This window comes from Chiroxiphia lanceolata, chromosome 10 (assembly GCF_009829145.1).
Source record: "Chiroxiphia lanceolata isolate bChiLan1 chromosome 10, bChiLan1.pri, whole genome shotgun sequence".
Lineage (NCBI taxonomy): Eukaryota > Metazoa > Chordata > Aves > Passeriformes > Pipridae > Chiroxiphia > Chiroxiphia lanceolata.
This window is the reverse complement of record NC_045646.1, coordinates 22,350,555-22,370,291: the sequence shown is the minus strand read 5'-3', so window position 1 is coordinate 22,370,291 and position 19,737 is coordinate 22,350,555. Positions and strand designations below refer to the sequence as shown.

The window sequence follows — 19,737 nt, the reverse complement described above, 5'->3', positions numbered from 1 at the left end:
ACACCCCAAGTGGGAGCCTGCAGGGAAAAAGCCCTTTTGGAGCACCTCAGAAGTCAGACATGGTGGTGATGTGGGCAGCTAGCACACAGCTCATGCTTCCTTTTGTGCACTGAGGTTTTTAGGAACTGCTCTTCAAGCCTTGGAATGCTCTATCCAGGACAAAAGCTGATGTGCTTTATTCTTTAAGAGATTTTTTTACATACTATTCCCCAAAGACTGGAGCATTGGTTACTGGCAGTCAAACTTGTGCTGGAGCAACTCTCACTTCAACAGTTGCCTCTCCATCTGTGTGCCCTACACATTTGCTCTTGAGGGAGATTTGGGAAGCAGCAGATGGCAAGGAAGGAGCCCCCACAACTTTTTTGGCACCTGAGCCCTACTTAGTCATGTTTTTGAGTAGCCAGAGCTCAGCAGCAGTCCTGAGTTCCCAAGCAGGAAGGAGTGACAGCAGAGCTCTCTGACTTACCACTGTCCAGCAATCTGTGAGGTTCCCTCCCCAGCCTCATTTTGATTTCTGAGTTACAAAGGGTCTTTAAAGTGCATTTATGTTTCTTGGGAAATTTTACAAAAACAAAAGGCAGGTTTACTTCCATGTGGTTTTTCTCCCTGTAGGCCCTGGTGGGAGAGAAGGCTTGTTACCAGTCCATCAGCAGCTGTGGTGGCCAGATCTTTTACCTTGGAACTAAGGTAAGTGGAGGGAGTTTTTAAGTAAAAATGCAGGCCATTCACTGTTGATGGTAAATCTTCTTCCAGAGAAGGACAGATTTTCTTCTGTGGAAATGTGTATTGGGAATGGGCTCTTTGTGCACTTACGTTGTGGAATTAAAGAAACATGCAAAAATTCGGTTTTAGTCAAGGTATGGGCTAAGTAAGACCTTGTCATAGTTTCAGAGTATTTATGCTGCTTCAGAGTAGACTCAGCATTACTTTACTGACATCTCCTCTGGCCTAAGCTTCAATATCTCTGTTATAAATGTGTTGGGGAATAAACAGAAAGAAATAAGACAGCAGGGAAAACTGGATTGCCATTTATACAGCCTGAGGGTTGCTTTCCTTAGCTCCTCTGTACCAGCATGTGTGGTGGATCAGTGGGGTACCACAGGGTGCAGGAGCAACTGTAAGTAAGTAACTCTTTTAATTTCTTTTTTCTTTCCTAGTCTGTTCACGTCATGACATTGAGAAGCTGGAGAGAGGTATGTTGAGAGGGAAACTGGACGGCTTAGTAGGTTGGAATTGCTTAAGTATAGGTCCAGAGGAGGAAGGGAGCACTTGCTGAGTTCTGTGCTCAGGATACCCAAGTGCCACACAGAGCCAGCACTGCAGATATCCTGATTTTTGTGGGGGACACTGTAGGATTCCTCTTGCACAACCTTGCAGGCTGGATGGAGCCCCTGCTCTCCCAAACCAGGCACTGTGCCTTGCCAGGAGTCAGCTCCTGTTAATGAGACAGAGATAGTGCAGTGCCTGACTCGGGGAGTGTGTGGTGGTGCAACCCTTGTGTGTGCCACCTGAGCATCCAGGAGTTGAAGGAAGTCTGGTTTGCTGTATTTTATCTCCACCTACTGCAGGAGCCATATCATAAAATCCATCAAAGGCTACCGAGAAAGTTCATAGTATTTTAGATCCTTGTTGACTGAAGATTTTCTTTGGAACATCATTTCTCTGAGGGCTCAAACCCTATCAGTTTCCACACTGAAGTTCTTAGTGATTTATTCATGTCTGTCTGTTCCTGTGTGTACTTTTCACTTGAATTAAAGACCTGTTTTCCTTGCTGGATCACCACTCTGCAGTATGTTTATCCAGTGTATGCATCTTCTCTCTCAGACTTAGTTTTGCAAGGCTAAGCAGAGCTCTTTCTCCTGTAAGATTACCTTCCCATTGCTTTCTTTATTCCTGCTCCCTGTTCTCTGCACCTTTAATGGAATATGAACAGTTCAGCTCGGTTGAGTTTTTAGTTCAGCAAGTCACTTCCCTCTGCTGGTTTTGTCTCCAGCCATTCACCACTGACTTTGGTTTAGTAAACCGTGGTGACAAACCTTTTCTTGACCCATGATTTCAGGCACAGGTTTTCCTAGAAATCAGAAGTCAATCAAGATTTATGTGCTCTGAGTCAACCCCTTTCTAAGTTCCTGTATTGTGCTGCAGTTGTGCCTCTATCATAGGGGACCTAAGAGTTGTAATTGAGTATGTGGTGATCAGGGGGTGAAGGTGAGAGTTAATGCTTGCTGCAGGACAGGATGCTGGGCTGAGACTTGGAATCTCTCTTCTCTCAGACAATACTTTAACACTTTGACCTGACCTACCAAGGCTGGTGATGCTCGACCTCAGGTGCTAATAATTCCTTAAGGCAGAAAATACTTGTGATGTGCCTCAGTGGTGCTGCTGACTGTGAGCTCAGGAGAAGATGAAGGGTGGGCTGAGTACCCCTGTGTGCTGAGAGCATGGCAGAGGTGTGTGTTGGGCTCCAGGTGATGAGGCAGGGATGGGACATGGAAGATTTCTGTTCTCTGTGTATCAGAGTCACTAATGCTGTGGGTCTCCATCCATCAAACCTCTGACCTAACATGTAACCCACAGGGGCTTGATGTGCTGGGGCCTGACATCTCTTAGGTTTTTTGAACTGTTCAGCAGAAAATATACATTTGAGAGCATCTCTTTGAGGTACTGGCCTTTACTGCAGTGTGGTGAGAGCTTCTGAGGTGTCTTGTCCCCTTGCTGTCACTGCTGGGAATTGCTGATCTTACAGGGGAGGAGAGGATCATCTTTTCTGTAGGACTGAGGTCCAGTGTCCCTTGTTATTTCAGAGAGTTGACCACCTTCTGAAACAAGAGCGTCTCACAGATGCCCTGGCTTTAGCTTGGTCCTTCTATGAAGGTAAAGCAAAGGCTGTAGTAGGTAAGTTTGGGTTGGTTGGTTTCTTTGTTTTTAACTGAAACCTCTAGGGAAGGTTTTAAACCTGTGCATGTACAGAAATCACTTTTTCAGAGGAATAAGAAAAAAAAAAAGGCAGAGTATTGAGCTGAAGAAGAGAAAGTAGGATGTGCTGCTTTGGGTTTGGCAGAAGCAACAGATCAGTTTGATTTTTTTGAGTTGCAGTCCCTTTAACAGTTTGCTGATTTCAAATGAGCATCAGACTTGGTCTGTGTTGTGACTCCAATCTGCTGTCACTTTGCCATGAAGGAGGTGGATCCAGGAGGTGAACATCCAGCCTGCTAAAATATTCCTGAGGGTCATGCCTGAGCTGTGGGTAGCTTTCAGTGTGATTTTTCTGTCAGCTCTGCCAGGCAGGTATTTCCATTCAGGTCTCCTCTGACTATACAATGGCTGAAAGAACTGCTGGGGTTTGGCCCTGTGTTTCCTCCAAAGGAGGATGCTTTGTGAGCACTTAGCTTGTTGTAAGAAATGTGTTAATTATGCCAGAAACTGCCACTTGAATGATCTGATTTGTACTGGACACGTTATTTTACAGCAAGTAACTTTTGATGGTTTTGACAGATGAGCTGCAAGTTCTCAGGATAAGATCCTGCTGTGAAATTGCTGGTGTATGAAGCTGTGTCATGTTTTAATGCACAGATATAACACAATTAACAGATAGTAATTCTTTGAATAATGAAAAACTGTCTTTTTGAGTTGACATTTCCATTATTTTCCCCTTTTAGTGCACTGCATTCAGCTGCTTTGCATCAAGACCTCCTCCAGCAATTACCCTCATGTACAGTCTTTGACAGCCCTCCATTAACTGTCCTCCCAGTGTTAAACAGCACTCAGAGCTGCTCTTGCCATTCCTGTGCTGGAACAGTCTTTAAATTGGGAGAATAAGCCTTTTGGAAGAAGAGTGGGCTAAAAGTAGAACACAAAAGTGTGTGTTTACATATCCTGACCTCACCCTCTCAAGGGCAGTGGTGTTGGCATCCGAGCTGGGGAGCTGTTGTATTTCTACAGGTAGCTTAGATGAGAAAAGCTTCATTTTTCCACCCCTCTCCCCCTCATTCTTTCCAGGCCTGACTGGGGACACAACCAAGAGGAAGGCAGTCATTGCAGACAGGGTGAGTCACTGAGCTCTTCCAGCTGCATGTTTGTGTGTGCTGGTGTGTGCTACCTGTGTTCCCATGAGGAATGGCTGCTGTCCTCCAGAGCTAACTCTGGAACGTGTCTGTGTGCCTCTTTTGCTAAGACTGTGAACAGGATTTTAGAAAAAACTTGGAAATACCAAGGTAGGGATAAAATCTGCAGCATTAGGTGAAAAAACCAAACCAAAAGGTGACACTATCATCCAGGCCTGGAGATCTTTGATCCCCTCAGTGTGAAGAGAAACCTTTTGGGTAGCAAACTCTCCAGTTTCCTGACCCTTGGTTGGCAAGTGACCATCAGTATGTGATGTGCTGACTCTCAGGATGGAAATTTTGCTCCATGTTTATGTGGGCATGGAGTAAACTCTTCAACTGATCCAGTTCAGTTGTTACAGGAATCTTCTTCTGGGAGGGATGTGTTTAAAATATACACTTATCGCTGTACTTTGTTCCTGTGTATTTTATTGGGAGGTAACTAAGTTTTGCTGTTTAAGGTACTGGAACTTAAGCTTTGGATAAAAACATGGCTCAGGTGAGCCTCGTGCTTCAGAATGTGTTCAGCAGCCTGAAAACTCCTTAGTGTAGGATCTGAATTAACGTTTTGTTTCTTTAATTCAGATGGTTGAAATCCTTCTCCATTATGCTGATCGGACTTTGAAGAAATGTCCTGACCAAGGGAAAATCCAGGTTATGGAGCAGCACTTTCAGGTATGGTGCTCCAGAGAATTCTTGTTTGAATCTTTTGGTTTTGTTTTTTTTTTAATCAGACTTTGCTTTGCTCCAAACATTACTTGTCTGTTTTTGAGAAATCTTGCTGTGGTTCAGCTGAACTCTCACCTGTCGTGTGCACTCACGAAACCAGGACGTGGGTATGGCTGGGTACCCTCTGTCCTCTGCACAAGTGTCACCAAGTGTGACTGTGCCAGCTCCCAGCCAGTTCAGATACCTCTTTGTTTGTGCTCTGTGCTGGGCAGGCTGCAGTTTGAGCTGTGCAGGATGTGCTGCTCAGGATTTCTGTCAGCCCCTCCGTTTCTGTGTCCCTCCCGCAGGACGTGGTGCCCGTCATCGTCGATTACTGTCTCCTGCTGCAGCGCATGTGAGTCCCAGGGCACACCACCAGCCCCCCCTGTAGCCCCCCAGTGCCCTCCCCATGACATCACATGGATTAGAGGAATCCCATCCCATCACTTCATATCATCTCACATCACGGTGTAGAGGAATGCTTAAAAACTGGTGCTAAAGTCAGGGGACTCAGTACTCAGGGTATCTCTTAAATTTTCATCGATGTGTTAAAGAAGAAAAGCAGCTTCAAACCAAGAACCTGCCTTGATGGATTTTCCTGTCATCATCATCCCTTCCCCTCTAACAGCACTTTTGTTGCTGCAACGTCCAGAGCTGATTTATCCTGTAACTTGTCCCAGTGCAGGAGTTGAACAGGGCATTTGGTTCCTGAGCCTGGGGAATACGGAGGAAATGGAGTTTAATTTAGAGCCCTCAGAACGTAGATAAGTAATGAGATTTTAATAAGATTATTTGATAACTAAACTCTTCTTTCCTCCTAGGGATCTATTATTTAACCAGATATATGATAAGATGAGTGAGAATTCTGTAGCCAAAGGCATCTTTCTGGAGTGCTTGGAGCCATATATCTTAAGTGATAAGCTGATGGGAATCACAGCTCAGGTGATGAAAGACTTGCTGCTTCACTTCCAAGACAAGAACAGGTTGGAAAACTTGGAAGCCTGCATTGTGCATATGGATATCACCAGCTTAGACATCCAGCAGGTGAGTGGTTGTGCTGCACACTGTATTGAGTTCCTCTGAATAAATCAGCATCTTGTGCTTTTAAGCACAGCATAACATGTGGGAAACAAGGTGTCACCTTTCCACAGACAAGACTTAGGTAGTGCAAACTGTTTGTGCCTTTTGGTCACTAATTTGTAACAGAGCTCAGCCCTGTACCCCTGGGATCAAATTCAGTGCATTGGGAATTATTTAGTGTGGCTGTGTTTTGCTCCCCCTGTTTGTGACTTGGTGTGGGTCAATGTATCAGCAGCTGAGTGTGTTGGGAAATTCTAGTCCTTCAGGATTAGGCTGACATTCCCAATCAGCCTTTTCCATTTTGAGTACCTTGCCTGACATCAGAGGCTGAAGAGGCACAAAAAACTGGGTTGTATTTGTCAGCTTGGTGCCTGCCAGCCTGCTTTGCTCTTGCACAACAAAGTTAGTGGAGCAAGGAGGTGTTCCTCCTCAGTAGCCTTGCTTTCCAGTGCCATGACTTTCCATTTCAAGGATGGCAACTTCATATTTTGATTCACTAGCACAGCAAGAAGGCAAACTAGTGCAATCAAGGGATTTGAAGAACTGATTTTTTATTTATTTGTTCTTTAACCTCATATGAGCATTAGAATCTCAGCAGTTCAATTCCATGCTTGCTGCATGAGCCAGTAGGCTGGACACTCCCTTTGGGGATTTGGGGTCCCTGCAGAGACGAGTTCTGCAAGTGGAAAGTCTCATTTTGCTTTGAGTGGTACTGTTGGATGGTGGCAGTGGGGAATGAGGGAGCGGTGAGCTGAGAGCAGCTTTGTATCTGCACTGTGCTTTGCTCTGCAGGTCGTTCTCCTGTGCTGGGAGAACCGTCTGTATGATGCCATGATCTATGTGTACAACAGTGGGATGAACGACTTCATCAGCCCCATGGAGGTAGGAGAGGTGCTGGGTGCAGGGAGGTGTTATTGAGGTGTTCATTCATACATTCCTCCTGAGAAACAGCAGCTCAAACCAAAAACTTTTATCTTCTCATTCTGTGTGTTCTGTGTTCTTGCCCTCTTCCATTTCAAGAGAAATCCTGTGCTTCACTTTGGAAGCACTGCTGGTGTTTTCTCAGTAGTGCTGAAACAAAGAGCTGGGGCTACTTGAATGTGAAAATCTTCAATGCCCAGTTTTTAGCAGCTGTAATCTCATTTGATTTTTCTCAGGAAAGAAACTCTTACTTGTTCATGATTTGAAAAAGAACTTCCGGAAACCAAGCACTAGTTGTATGACTACAAAAAACTCTTCTGCTTTCTACAACTAAGTGCTTAGACAATTCCTCATTCTACACACCCAAACTGAAGGCTCTGGTGATGCTGCTGGGTGGGCTGAAGGTTTGCACAATCTCTGGTGGCAGGAGATGCAGGAAAACAGGACATGGGGTGGTGGGTTATACTCGTACTGTTACTTCTGGGACTGCTGAACGTTGCTTTTTCTTAGTGTGGCCTGTGCTCAGGGTTAGATGTGGTTGAATGAAGGCTGTTTTTTCATAACATCAGCTGGGAAAAGCATCCTTTTGCCATGTCTTGGAGTTCTCTGTGCCTTTTAATTAAAAGACATGGTGATAGAGAGTTTCTGTGGGAAAACACCCGTTGATCTCTGCTTTAAAACCACACAGGTTCTTTGCTTTGAGCTTTTCCAGCTGCTTGAGCACTGCCTTTTTTCTTGTTACAGAAACTGTTCAAAGTCATTGCTCCTCCACTGAATGCTGGGAAGTCTCTCACAGGTACAGAATTCTTTTCCTTTGAGGGTGTCTATTTTTTATTTGATGTTTTGATGTTTTGAATATTCCTAGTCACTTCCAACAGAGATGCAAAAAGGGAATGCATACCCAGTGTAAGGGTCTTGGAGAACAGAAGAGTCTTCTGGTGCTGTTTACTGTGTGTGAAGCTGCTCAGCTTTCTGTGGGATAAACTCTGCGTGCAGATGAGATGTTTTGCCAACAGCTGAGAGAAGACTTGCATCTATCTTGTCTTGTGAAGAAAAGGTGACAAATAATTTTTGTTTTGTAGATGAGCAGGTGATAATGGGCAACAAGCTGCTTGTGTATATAAGGTAAGGCCATTTGGGGAGTGGGTGAGGTGCTGCCTCGTTGTGGCACCAGATTTTAAACTTGCTACATTTAAATTTGCTAAACTCTTATGCTGTAGTTGCAGAATCTTATAGGGAGGGTGTGTAAAACAGCAGTGGGTCCTCACTGCAGCTGACTTAAATTTGCAATGCCTTCTTGTTGCACCTGGTGTGAGGGGGGGATAGGCAGGATCAAGATGGAGGCAGAGCTCAGGTTACTGCTGATATGCCAGCCCCATGTTTTTATCTTCAGAACGGGGTTAGAGGCAGTCTAGTCCTGGGTGTGACATGGTGCTCCTGGAGCAAAGAGGCCTCCACAGCCTGAGCAGCTGTTTTGGCCCTGCTGCCCTGCCTTTTGGGATGGCTCTGCTCAGTTGCTCCTTGCTGTGTTGCCTGTCATTTGCAGCAGGTCACTCCTAAAATTCAAAAGTAAAGAACTCTGTGAGAAATCCTGAGTTTCCCCAGCACTTCTCTGCTGTGAAATGACACCTCAGATGCAAATAATTGCAGTGTGTTGGCTCGGTGTATATTAACAGCAGTGCTGCCTGCAGTGCTTGCTTTCATGATCTAGAAAATAAATTGGTTTGCCCTGTTTTAAGATTAATCTAGAAACTAACTCAGAAAATAAAAAATCAGTTTCCCTCAATCTGTTTAATGTCTGGACATGTTAAAATGCCTTTCCCCTCCTTTTCTGTAGCTGCTGCTTGGCAGGCCGTGCGTATCCATTGGGAGATATTCCTGAAGATCTGGTACCTCTGGTGAAAAATCAGGTGAGAAACCTTTTGGAAGGCAACTTTCCCATATGAGGTTTTTGCAAGAAGCTGCATATGTCTTATTTCATGGGTCTTTGAGGCAAAACCATTATCAGTCTAATAGCTGCATCCTTGTGATATGAGTGTATCCTCCTGTAAATACCAAATTAGTTTTTAAAGAATGAAATCAAACAGTTGTTGCAGTCTGAACATTTAAACTTAATATTCTTCTTTCAACTGTAAATTGGGGTGTGGGAACGTAGAGCTCTTGGTGATTGGGTTTATTTTATTCTTTACCACAAAGTTACCAGTAATTTGTAGTTCTCTCTTCTTCCTAAACTTGACTATGACGTGTCAAATATGTGGAGATCTTCCCTGTTTTCAAATGCACATAACACGGGATTAACAGTAGGTGGAAATGTCTCTCTAAGCAGCTCTTGGTTGTAGGTTTCTCTGAGGCTTTTGACTCGTTTGGAGTCATCTCAGACAATTTCTTAAAAGAGAGGATGCTCCCTATCATCCCTCTGCGCTTGTAAAAACTTTTCCAGAGTTTCTGTCCACTTTTACCACAAAAATCTGTTGAGGTTTCTATCATTTCCCTTCAGTTTCAGGCTTTCAGTAGGAGGAGGCACACTGTGTTTTGCACTTTCTCTTTGCAGTACAATGGCACAGGTATTTTTTGGCTGTGGGGCAGGTTTGTGTTTGTGTGGGGTTTTTGTGTTTGGTTTAGTTTTTTCCCCCTAATCCAGAGCTGGTGGCTCTGGGTTACTGCAGACCCTTTCCTCAGAGGCTGTGCAAACTCCAGTGTCCTTTGCTGTTTCCCTCTCCCAAGGTTGTCAGGTTGTCCCCTGCACACCCCTGAGCTGGAAGCAGAGCCCGGGCAGCAGCAGCAGCTCTGGGAGGAGCCCTCAGCCCCTCCTCTTTCTGTGAGCCCTGAGGGCTGGGCTGCGGTAACACCTTTCTGTCTGCTGGATTGGGTTTGTTTCCTGAAGCATTCCCAGCTGGCAGGTGGATATCAGGATCAAGGAAGCCAACAGGGAAGGTGTGGGTCCCAAAGTCAAGCTGCTAATTCCTGCTGGCTTCACTGTCACTGTGGTGACAGGGAAAATAGCTCGGGATAGGAGTAAATGAGGGCAGGTGGTGTTTGCTGAGGGTGTCTGGGAGAGCACATTGCCTGTCAGGTGTCCGTGGGATCCCAGTGTGTATCTCACACATATTCCCAAGTGCCAGCCTGGAGCAGTCTGCTCCCTCCCTGCTGGCAGCCAGCTCAGTGTGAGGCTGTTCAGGCACCTGGAGCTGTCGCTGCCCTGTTGGTTCCCTGGGAGGGTCTGGGCACCTCTGGCAGTGGCTCAGTAAAGGGAGTTTCCTTTATTTTGGAAGACAGCCTCGAATTTCAGGAACTGCAAAGTCAGTGGAGGAGGCAGAGAATTGAATAGCACCTCAAAGTCAGTCTTTGCAGTGCCAAAAGCTTTGTGCCTCAAAGTGAGGGGGCAGAGTGACTGGCTCTTCCCAAGGGAACTGCTGACAAGGAGAGCTGTGCCCTGGATAAGGAGGAGTTGCATGGCTTCTCAGGAAAGCTGCCAGGAAGGGGAGGGAGTTTTCTAATTTCACACACTTCCATCTGCAAGTATAAATAAGCCTTAATTTTTGTTTGATCTTGAATTTTGATTGATCTTAAATTGGTCGGTGAGTCTGAGGGAGGGGGAATTTTTTTCCTGCTGACAAGCAGCAGAAAACATCACTCCAGTAGGAACCCTGATGGGCTCCTGAGGGCCTTTAAAGCCTCAGTGCAAGGCAGGTAACAATGCTGCCTTCCCATGCACTTGTGCTGCCAGTGTGTGAAATCCACAGGGAATGTGTGTTGGAATTCTCCTGGCAGGTGTTTGAGTTCCTCATCCGGCTGCACTCGGCGGAGGGCTCCGTGGATGAGGAGGTGTATCCCTATGTCCGGACCCTGCTGCACTTCGACACCCGGGAATTCCTCAATGTCCTGGCTCTGGTAAGAGACCTCTGACCCCGAGGGGAAAATGCACTGCCAGCTCTTCCATCACATGGCTGCACCACCTGTGGCATTCCTGTTAGTGACTTCATGCCTTGCACAACCATCACCTCCTGGCTTGGGGCAGGAACAGCTTTGATGCACGTTCTATGAGATCTTCTGTTGGGGGAATCATCGTAGTCTTTTATGTCCTTAAATATAAATTGATGAACGTGACATTACACACTGAAGGCTCTGGTAGCAGAGGCCATCTTTAAAGCACAGGTAAAACAAGAATAATGGTTTTGTAAAGAGTGTTCTAGTACTTTCTTCTTTCTCCTGCACAGAGATCTGTTTTTCCGCCTTTCCAGATTTCTTGAGTTTCCTCTGTCTGTTTGGACCTGTTACTTTTACCTGAATATGTAAATACCATTTTGGTAGTTACAAAAGACCAAATTATACCTTGGAACCTGCTGCCTAGGGATATGCAGAGGAAGGAGGACTTCACAGCATTGTCAGCTTTGTGATGTGGCTGCTTTGTGTTTGCTGGTGTTCTGAGAGCATTCTGCTCAAGGTGTCAGTGTTTTGCCTCCTGCAGACTTTTGAAGACTTTAAGAATGACAAGCAAGCTGTGGAATATCAACAGAGAATTGTGGACATTCTTCTGAAGGTGAGTGTGCCTGAAAATGAACCTCTGTGTTTGCATCTGGCTGATTGTACAGCACTGTGCAGTAGAGCCTGTAAGCTGGGTGAGGTGTTTGCAGTCCTGCCCTGGCTGGCACCTCTGGGAAGGTGATGGGCAGGAGCATGGATTCACCTCAGCCAAGGATGTCATTTGGATATTTGGAAGTGATGATTCATGCATGTTAAATATGGTGACAGAGAGGTCTCCTTTCCTGTCTGTGATTTCGCCTGGGTTGTACTTTGTTGTCAAATCTCTCCTCTTTGCACTGTTAAGTTTGTTTTTATCTGCTTCTCATGGAATCCTCTCCCCGATTCCTTCTGAGCGGGGAAAAAAGGTCCCAGGAATCCTGTGCTTGGCAGGGTGTCAATGCTTTCCTGCTAAATCCCTGCTCCCCATGTCTGTGAGTGCTGTGTTTGGGAGGGAGCACTCCCAGAATGACAGGCCTATCTTCAGTAAACAGGAGAGAAGAGGAATGTCAGAGTTCTCAGCCTGGTGCTCCAGAAATCACTGTCATGTGCAGCCCCTGCTCACAATGGATGTTCCATGAAAAGCTCTCCCTGCCAAGCACCTTCTCCTTCCCTGCAGAGCTGTCAGCACTAATGAGGGACTCCACTTGGAGGGGTTTATGGCTGAACATACCACAAGTAGCATTTCCCCATCAGTGTCAAGGGCACAGGGAGTGCCTGGGGTGGCAGAGCTGCAGTGGGTGGGACAGTGCCCCTTGGGGGGGTTTGTGGGCTGAGCAGGAGGGGCTGGGAGGGGGCTGTTCCCCTGTGCTGGCTCAGCCCCCACTCTGCTGTGCCCTGAGCTGCTGGCAGCAGGAGGTGGCACTGCAGCCGTGCTCCAGAGGTGCTGGGAGCATGTTCCATGGCACCAGCCCTGCTCTGTGCTCCACCACCACAGAATTAACCCCTCTCTTGGAGGGGAGAGGGGGGCTGCAGCACTGCATCTTCAGTCAAACAGTTTGGTGTTAGTTCCTTGGTCTGGAATCTGCTCTCCTTTTGGATAAAAATAAAAAAAAAAATCTTGGAGCTTTTAATTTAAATTTGTCATTGGCAAAAAAAAAAACCTACCTAGGAAATAGCTGCACTTCCAAAACAGTTTGGTCAACACAGACATTCTGCTAATACTGATCTGAGCTTTGCCAAATAAATGGTGTTTTAGCAAGTCCTTGTGGCTGGCCTGCAGCCTCTGTGGAGTTGCTCTTTCAGGGATACAGTATTTTCACCTGCACATCAGCTGATGAGGACCCAGCTTGTGAAAAACAAAGCTGAAGTGAATCAAACACTCCAGTTGTTTTAGTGAGTCATATTTTTAGTGCTGTTAGGTAACACTGTCCTGTCAAGGCTCCTCCATGAAATGGCCTTTTTAAACAGAAAATGAAGATTGAAAAAGAGTGGTTGCATTAGCTGGTGTTTGAAGCAGAGCTCTGCTTGATTCTTTAATGTGTCTGACCTGCCTCCCTCCACTTGTGTCACATGACCATGGGCATCTCATGGGAATCTGGGACTCTGGGTCACTTTAAGAAATCAGCTGCATCCCCCCATCTGTGACTGACTGAGGTTATAAACTGAGCTGCTCCATGACTGGGCTTTGCTGGAGCAATTCTGAGACCTCAGCTGACAGAGTTATTCAGGTGATGGATTTCCTCCCAGCTAAACCCACTGCTCTTAGAGGGGACTCTCCAAACAGGGGCATTTCACTCTCCCTTAGTGTTCAGGATTTTTTAGAAGTCTGAGACACCAAGTCAGGACACATCATGCTCATTTTTTATGTGTCAGACAAGTGACAAGCACTTCTTGAGTTTCAGCTCTCGTTTGTAGTGACTCTTAGATACTTCCTTTTACTGTAATTTCAAGTCAGCACAGCCACAAGTTTCTCAAAATATTAATAGACTAACAGCTAATTTAATGTGGGAAAAGCTTTTCCCCAAACCTGCAGCCATTTCTTAGCCATTAGAGCACTTCTCTGCCCACCACAACTGAAGTGGTGAGTGCCTGGGGCTTGAAGTGAAATGTATTTTTTTTTTCTCTTATAATAATTATATTTTTACTCAAGTGACAACATTTCTCTGTTCAGAAGCCCTATTATGTGTCCAGAGATCAGCACAGGCTGCAGAGATGGAGATAAATGTGAGTTTGGAGCCCCTTCACACCCAAAACCCAGGAACGTGCAAGAAGTTTATGGCAGAGAGGTGGAGTCTCTTCAGCTTGAGGACAGAGGTGCTTTAGCAAGGGCACATCCACCACCTGTGTCTTCAGGTGACTTATGTTTTCACCTTCTGGATGGACTCACACAGGAGATGGTGTGGATGTCTGGGGTAGGAGGAGACACAATGGCTCTACAGGGATTTCTTGTTGCTTTCCCAGTTTCTGATGGCTTTCCCAAAGGCAGCTGCAGAATCAACCATTCGTGGGTTTATTTTTCCCTTTTCTCTCTGCTGCTCCTCAGGTCATGGTGGAGAACTCTGACTTCACCCCATCACAGGTTGGCTGTCTCTTCACCTTCCTGGCCCGTCAGCTTGCCAAGCCCAACAACACCTTGTTTGTCAACAGGACACTTTTTGACCAGGCAAGTATCCTGTGTGTGTGTGTGTGTGACATTCCAAGCAGCGGGCTCTGTGTTTTAGCTTGGCTGGAACTGTGGGAGAAAGAGGGTCAGGTCCTAGGAAGTGTCCAAGCCCAGGTTGGATGGGGCTTGGAACAACCTGGCCTAGTGGAAGGTATTCCAACCCCCTGCCATGGGCAGGGACGAGATGGTCTTTTAAGGTCCTTTCCAACCCAAACCATCCTGGGGTTCTGTAAGGGGTGTCAACTAAAATGACATTAGTGAGGTCATAGAGCATGTTTATGTAGCTGGTAATTTTTAGTTTGTGTAGCCACTACCCTTCTCTGCTGTTGGGAATAGTCTGAGATGCACCAATGGATTCCTGAAGCTGGGTTAAGTTTATATCCTGGATGAAGTCTCAGAAATTCCTGGGACTGGGGAAGAGGCTTCATTGGCTACAGCAGCTGTGTTATGATGATAACATGGATATATAGACACTAATAAAAAACAAATTACAAAATATGTGTCCTTTGTTGTAATTAAAGACCAAAGAACTCTGTGGAGGCTGAACGGCTTTGGATTAAACACTTTAATTCCAGATATATTAAATGTTCTGAATTACCTGATTTCCTGTTTTTCTGGCTGAGGTGGCACAGTCCAGGAGAGAAATCAGGAGGGTCAGTGTAGTGGTTGCAACTGTTTGGTGTGTAGTTCAAGGCAGGACCACGGGGTTCCACGAGCTCTTCTGCATTCCTGGGGATCCCCAAAGTTTGGTTCTAGATCCTGGTGCAGAGTCACGTGTTTCCCCCCTGGAGTCCTTGGTTACTCCAGTATTCCCGGTTTAGGCACGAGACCAGGTGGGGAGTTACGCTCAGATTGTCCCGCTGTGTCGTGTTGCTGTTGCCTGTGCTGATGCTCAGGATCTGCTCTGAGGTTTGTGCTCCCAGCTGGGCTGTCCAGGCCTGACTCACCCCACCTTGTGCCCCTGGTGCAGGTCCTGGAGTTCCTGTGCAGTCCGGATGACGACTCCCGCCATTCCGAGAGGCAGCAGGTAACGGCCCTCAGGGGAACACTCCTGGAGCGCCAGGGAAGGCCGGGCTGGGGGGCAGGGTTTGGCCTCAGGCTGAAGGTGACATGCCAAAGACACCAGCGTGGAAGAACTGGGCAGTGCTGTGCACAGCAGGAGGGAAGGGTCCTGCCCCAGCATTCCCGCAGGAGAGCCCTGGCAGCAGCAGGAGCAGAGGCAGAGAAGTTCTCGATTGTGGCCTTCATAGTTAATGGACAATTACAATTACAGTGCCATTACTTGTAATGGCACTGGCTGTCCAGCTGCTGCTGCCCTATGAATAACTGGTGTCCAATCTCTGCAGGTCCTGCTGGAGCTGCTCCAGGCAGGAGGGATCGTGCAGTTTGAAGAGAGCCGTCTTATCCAAATGGCAGAGAAAGCTGAGTTGTAAGTTGCTGTACACATTATGTAAATGCTGCCTTTAGATCTTGTGTGTGATATTTAAATACTCCCTTTGAATCTCCTCCACAGCTTTTTTTTCCCCTCCACGTTTCTTGTTCCTCCCGTGCAGCTGTGTTTGGGATGGTTTTCCCTGTGCATTCACACTCACATGCTTCATTTGAGACGGTCACGTTTAGTCCCAGTCGTTCTGTCTGTCCTGGGTGTTCTTACAGAAAGCATTGTTGAGAAAGGAGGGGGGTGGAGCTGTGGAAACCCTTCAGGAGAAGCCCTGTGGGAGTTGATGGGTTTTGGCATTCCCTGTCCCGGAGCCCTGGCTTTGTGCAGGGGTATAGTTGGATACTGGAATGCTCCGCCACTGGCAGATGGAGGTGACTCGTTGGGATGAGACCCACAGGTGGATTTAAAAGCACGATGGGGTCTGGAGCCACCCCCGTGGTACTTGTTTTAGAAGTGAGTAGGAGAGACAAAAACAGTGTCTGGAAAGGCTAAAAATTTCCAGCATCTCCTTTAGATGCTTTGTGATTCCAGAAAAAGTCTGTCATGCCTGAACAGAGCCAACCAGGGGGGGCACCTTCAGCCACGTTGTGAGTTTGGGTGTTACATGAATGAATCCATTGTGCTACAAAGGACCAGAGGGATGGCATGCAGTGGTGGGGGCTGCCATGCCTGTGTCCTAAAAGGAGTGACTCCATCCAATTTTTCAATAAATATATTTTTTTTGTGCTTTCTTCAGAGAATTTGACAGCCAGACCCCCTCCAGCTCAGCCACTTCCATCAGAGCTAACAGAGCTGTAGTGTAATATTATTTATCGAACTTTTCATTTGTTTTGCCTCAGTTACATCTGTTTTTATCCAAAGCTTCAAAATATTGAAGCTGTTTGTTAAAATTTGAAGGTAGGAAGCTGTGTTATGACACACTGTTGAGTCATGTTCAGCGAGTTTCTTCAGATGAGTTCTGTGGATTGGGCTGCCTTAGAGCAGAGTGCTGTGGGAATAAGGGAGGTCACCTCTGACAGCAGAACCTGTGAAACCTGATTTCATTGAGGATTTATGTCCTCTGTCCCTTGTCTCTCACCTCAGTAACTCCAGTTTTCTCTGTTCTGTGATAATGTTCTCAATAAAGGCCAGTTGGCCTGGGGCTGGTACCAAATGGCATCTGTAAGCAGGAGCCACCCAGCCTGTGTGCTGAACACCTCCATGGAAGATGCTTCCCAATGCTGCCTCCTGTTCTGCTGGCTCAGCTGAGTGGGGGTTTCCTAACATGGGAAGTTTTTTCCTTTCAGCTTCCAGATCTGTGAGTTCATGTACGAGCGGCAGCTCCGCTATGACAAAATCATCGGCTGTTACCTGCGGGACCCCATGAGAAAGGTGAGGAAATCTGCTGCTCCTGGCCCTTGTTCCCCCTGGCCATGCAGCCTGTCCTGCTGACCAGATGGGCACAACTGCCCTGGTCTTCTGTCATAATGAACTTAAAGATGTCCTTTACAGTTGAGCTTTCTTAGTTATAGTCAAAGCTTTTTGTGTTTATGTATTGGAGAGGAGCTGATTTTTTTTTTTTTAAAGCCTCAGAGTTTTCCTTTATTTTAAAATTTAATCAATGCTAGTACATAAACCCTGAGTACAAGGTGGGATTTACTGCATATGTGGCTAACTGCAGTACTGCTTGGCTTCTGCCCTCAGTCCACCCTTGTATCCCCTGCACACATCTCTCTGCCCTTACTGTCTCTTCACAATTACCTTCTGCTGGTGCTTGAGTTGCATATCTGCCACAGTTTTTTGAGGTATTCTCTTCCCTACCACCAAGGGAAGTTGGGATGAGAGTATGGCAAGTGTGAGCTCACCAGCTCCTTACAAAACCACGATGCTGAATGTTGTGTGGGTGAAGGAGTTGGAACAGAGGGTTGTGACAGTGAGATGGTCAGAAACCACGGAACAGGAGAGCATCTGAGCTGAGGGCAGTGCAGGAGAGCCGGGGGCAGAGGCTGATGTCAAAGAGGGATTCAGGAATATGCTGGGAAAACTGACCTACCCTCTGGCAGGGTGCTCTTTTCTCTGCCTGTGCTCCTGGCTAGAGTGTGATGTCCTGTCCTCTTTCCCTGTGAGCAAGAGGGGGACACTTATAATAGTGGAAGAACAATTCTCTTTGACCTCAGTGCTTAACACATTAGCATGGGGTTCCTCTTGGCTCTTTTTCCCTGGCAGTTCTTCAGGAGCTGTTTAGGGACATAGAACCTCTCTTGCTGATAACTCATCCTGACTTGCTAAGGGAGGGCTACCCTGGGGCCCTGCCAAGGCCATTAGAAAGGCTCTCCCTTAGCAAAGCCCAGTGCTGTCAGCAGTGCTGCAGAACACACTGCAGCATTTATGGCTTTGTGCCTTGCAGGAGGAAGTTTTCAACTACATTCACAACATCCTGTCCATGCCTGGCTACAGTGCTGAGGAAAAGCAGTCGGTGTGGCAGGAAGCTCTGGAGCACATAGAGGTAGGTACAGTATATCCTGCACCCAGGGGCCTTCAGCTCCTGCTGGTTACTCTGGGATCTGCTGGTGCTTTTCTGTGAGCACAAGTGTGCCAGTGTTTAGTCACAGCTGTGGAGGCAGCTCTGACCTAAGGTTTAGTGCTCTCATGTAAGTGCAGCCCTTGGATTCGGGCTGGCTTCCTTGGTTTCCCGGTTTCCTGCTGCTCTTTGGATAATGGAGCCTTAATGGGGGGTGATGGCTCCTGAGTGCTGTGCAGCAGGAAGGGGATCCATTAGCAAGTCTTTTATCTCCAGCAGCAGCAGCAAGGTCAGGGCATGACCATCCCTGACCTCACAGTGGGTGGTGTCCAGTTCCTCATCTTACAGTGATGGCAGCGTTCAACCTTGGCACCCTGGCACTTCTCACCTGTGGGAAGATGGGGTCTTGACTTCTCTCTAAGACACAGATTGCTGCTAGACTTCTCCAGCTCATCATTTTTCCCATGTCTTCAATCTCTGTCTGCTTCAGGGGATGGAGATGTGCCTGAAATAATTGTCCCCTCAGTAGATGTGGGGAATCCATAATACTTGTAGTTCTAGGTGGTGTCAGTCCTCTCCAGGGTGATCTGGAGATAAGCCAGGAAAGTGGAGTTTGTGGTCAGTGCCACTTTTTACTTTCCCCATCATCCTAAACAGCCATAGTCCCTTGAGGTTTATCTTGAAAATAAACCCTAAGGCTTCTCTTCAGTCACAGTAGTGGTCCTTTTCTGTCCTCAGACAAGTTAAAGCTAAGGAACTTCTTCAGTTGTTTTTTTGTCAACATATATGTTTCTGAAATTTTTCTTTTCTTACTGTTATAAAACAGTTAGTTTTGTTCAGTAAAGCAGTGTTTTCTCCTTTTTAGGCTCAGCAGGGGTCTTTGAGAAGGGTTACCAGATACACAGTATTGATTTGAAGCAGTCGCTTCTCATTTATTTGGAAGTGTGGCTGCAGCTGGAAGGGTTAGAAGCAAAAAACTTGTATTCTGGGTTTTCTAAACTTGTATGGTGGGAAGCCTTTTAGCTCAAGTTTGACAGAAGTTAAAGCCACAGGCACTTAAAAGATTTATTTTTTCCTTCTGTTACAATAAAGAAATTGTTTAGTGTTTTTTCATGTCTGGACAGGTGTCAGTCATAGTGAACAGTTATAGGAAAGTTGCTTTTAAACCTCTAGTTAGATCAGTTCAAGCCTGTTAAACACTGTTGCTATTGGACTGAGAAATTCCTGAGAGTCAGGTGAGGGCTTTGTTTCCTCTCTCCTGCTGACTCTGGGAATGTCCTTTGGCAGGGGGGAAAAGCATTGTCAGAAAACCTGATGAATGACTTCCTCTCCTTAGGACTGAGTTGGGGTCTCATTGGTGTGAAGAATTTTGTGTTCTCCAAGGCTTTTTGGGTATTAGAATCATCAACATCCCAAAATGCCATTTTACAAACTACCCTTCCTTCTGTTTTTTCCAGCTTCACTGTTTGTGTGAGGGTCTTTTATTTTACACTTCATCTGGGCAAAGGTGCAGTCACAGCAGGGATGGACTTGGTGACACTGCATAATTTGCAGCTGACACTAAGCTGGGGGGGAGTGTGGATCAGCTGGAAGGCAGGAGGGCTCTGCAGAGGGACCTGGATAGGTTGGAGAGTTGGACTGATTCCAACGGGATGAGGTTCAACAAGGCCAAGTGCCGGGTCCTGCACTTTGGCCACAACAACCCCCGGCAACCCCACAGGCTGGGACAGAGTGGCTGGAGAACAGCCAGGCAGGAAGGGAACTGGGAGTGTGGATGGACAGGAAGCTGAACAGGAGCCAGAGTGTGCTCAGGTGGCCAAGAAAGCCAATGGATCCTGGCCTGGATCAGGAAGAGTGT

At 46.6% G+C, this 19,737-nt stretch overlaps 1 protein-coding gene across 5 annotated transcripts in view; it reads left to right on the top strand.

The window, feature by feature from the left end:
* Nucleotides 1-19,737, top strand: part of VPS8 (VPS8 subunit of CORVET complex) — a 66,634-nt gene that overhangs the window by 18,502 nt on the left and 28,395 nt on the right. For 4 of the 5 annotated variants that reach the window (XM_032697939.1, XM_032697937.1, XM_032697941.1 and 1 more), the window contains 18 exons: nt 613-687; nt 1,158-1,193; nt 2,805-2,895; nt 4,000-4,046; nt 4,689-4,778; nt 5,120-5,166; nt 5,633-5,855; nt 6,684-6,773; nt 7,557-7,608; nt 7,895-7,937; nt 8,650-8,722; nt 10,584-10,703; nt 11,281-11,352; nt 13,819-13,938; nt 14,909-14,965; nt 15,285-15,367; nt 16,666-16,750; nt 17,766-17,864. In XM_032697939.1, the coding sequence (XP_032553830.1) occupies nt 613-687; nt 1,158-1,193; nt 2,805-2,895; nt 4,000-4,046; nt 4,689-4,778; nt 5,120-5,166; nt 5,633-5,855; nt 6,684-6,773; nt 7,557-7,608; nt 7,895-7,937; nt 8,650-8,722; nt 10,584-10,703; nt 11,281-11,352; nt 13,819-13,938; nt 14,909-14,965; nt 15,285-15,367; nt 16,666-16,750; nt 17,766-17,864 (1,503 nt within the window). The remainder of the gene's footprint in view (nt 1-612; nt 688-1,157; nt 1,194-2,804; nt 2,896-3,999; nt 4,047-4,688; nt 4,779-5,119; nt 5,167-5,632; nt 5,856-6,683; nt 6,774-7,556; nt 7,609-7,894; nt 7,938-8,649; nt 8,723-10,583; nt 10,704-11,280; nt 11,353-13,818; nt 13,939-14,908; nt 14,966-15,284; nt 15,368-16,665; nt 16,751-17,765; nt 17,865-19,737) is intronic. The other variant, XM_032697940.1, reaches the window with a different exon arrangement.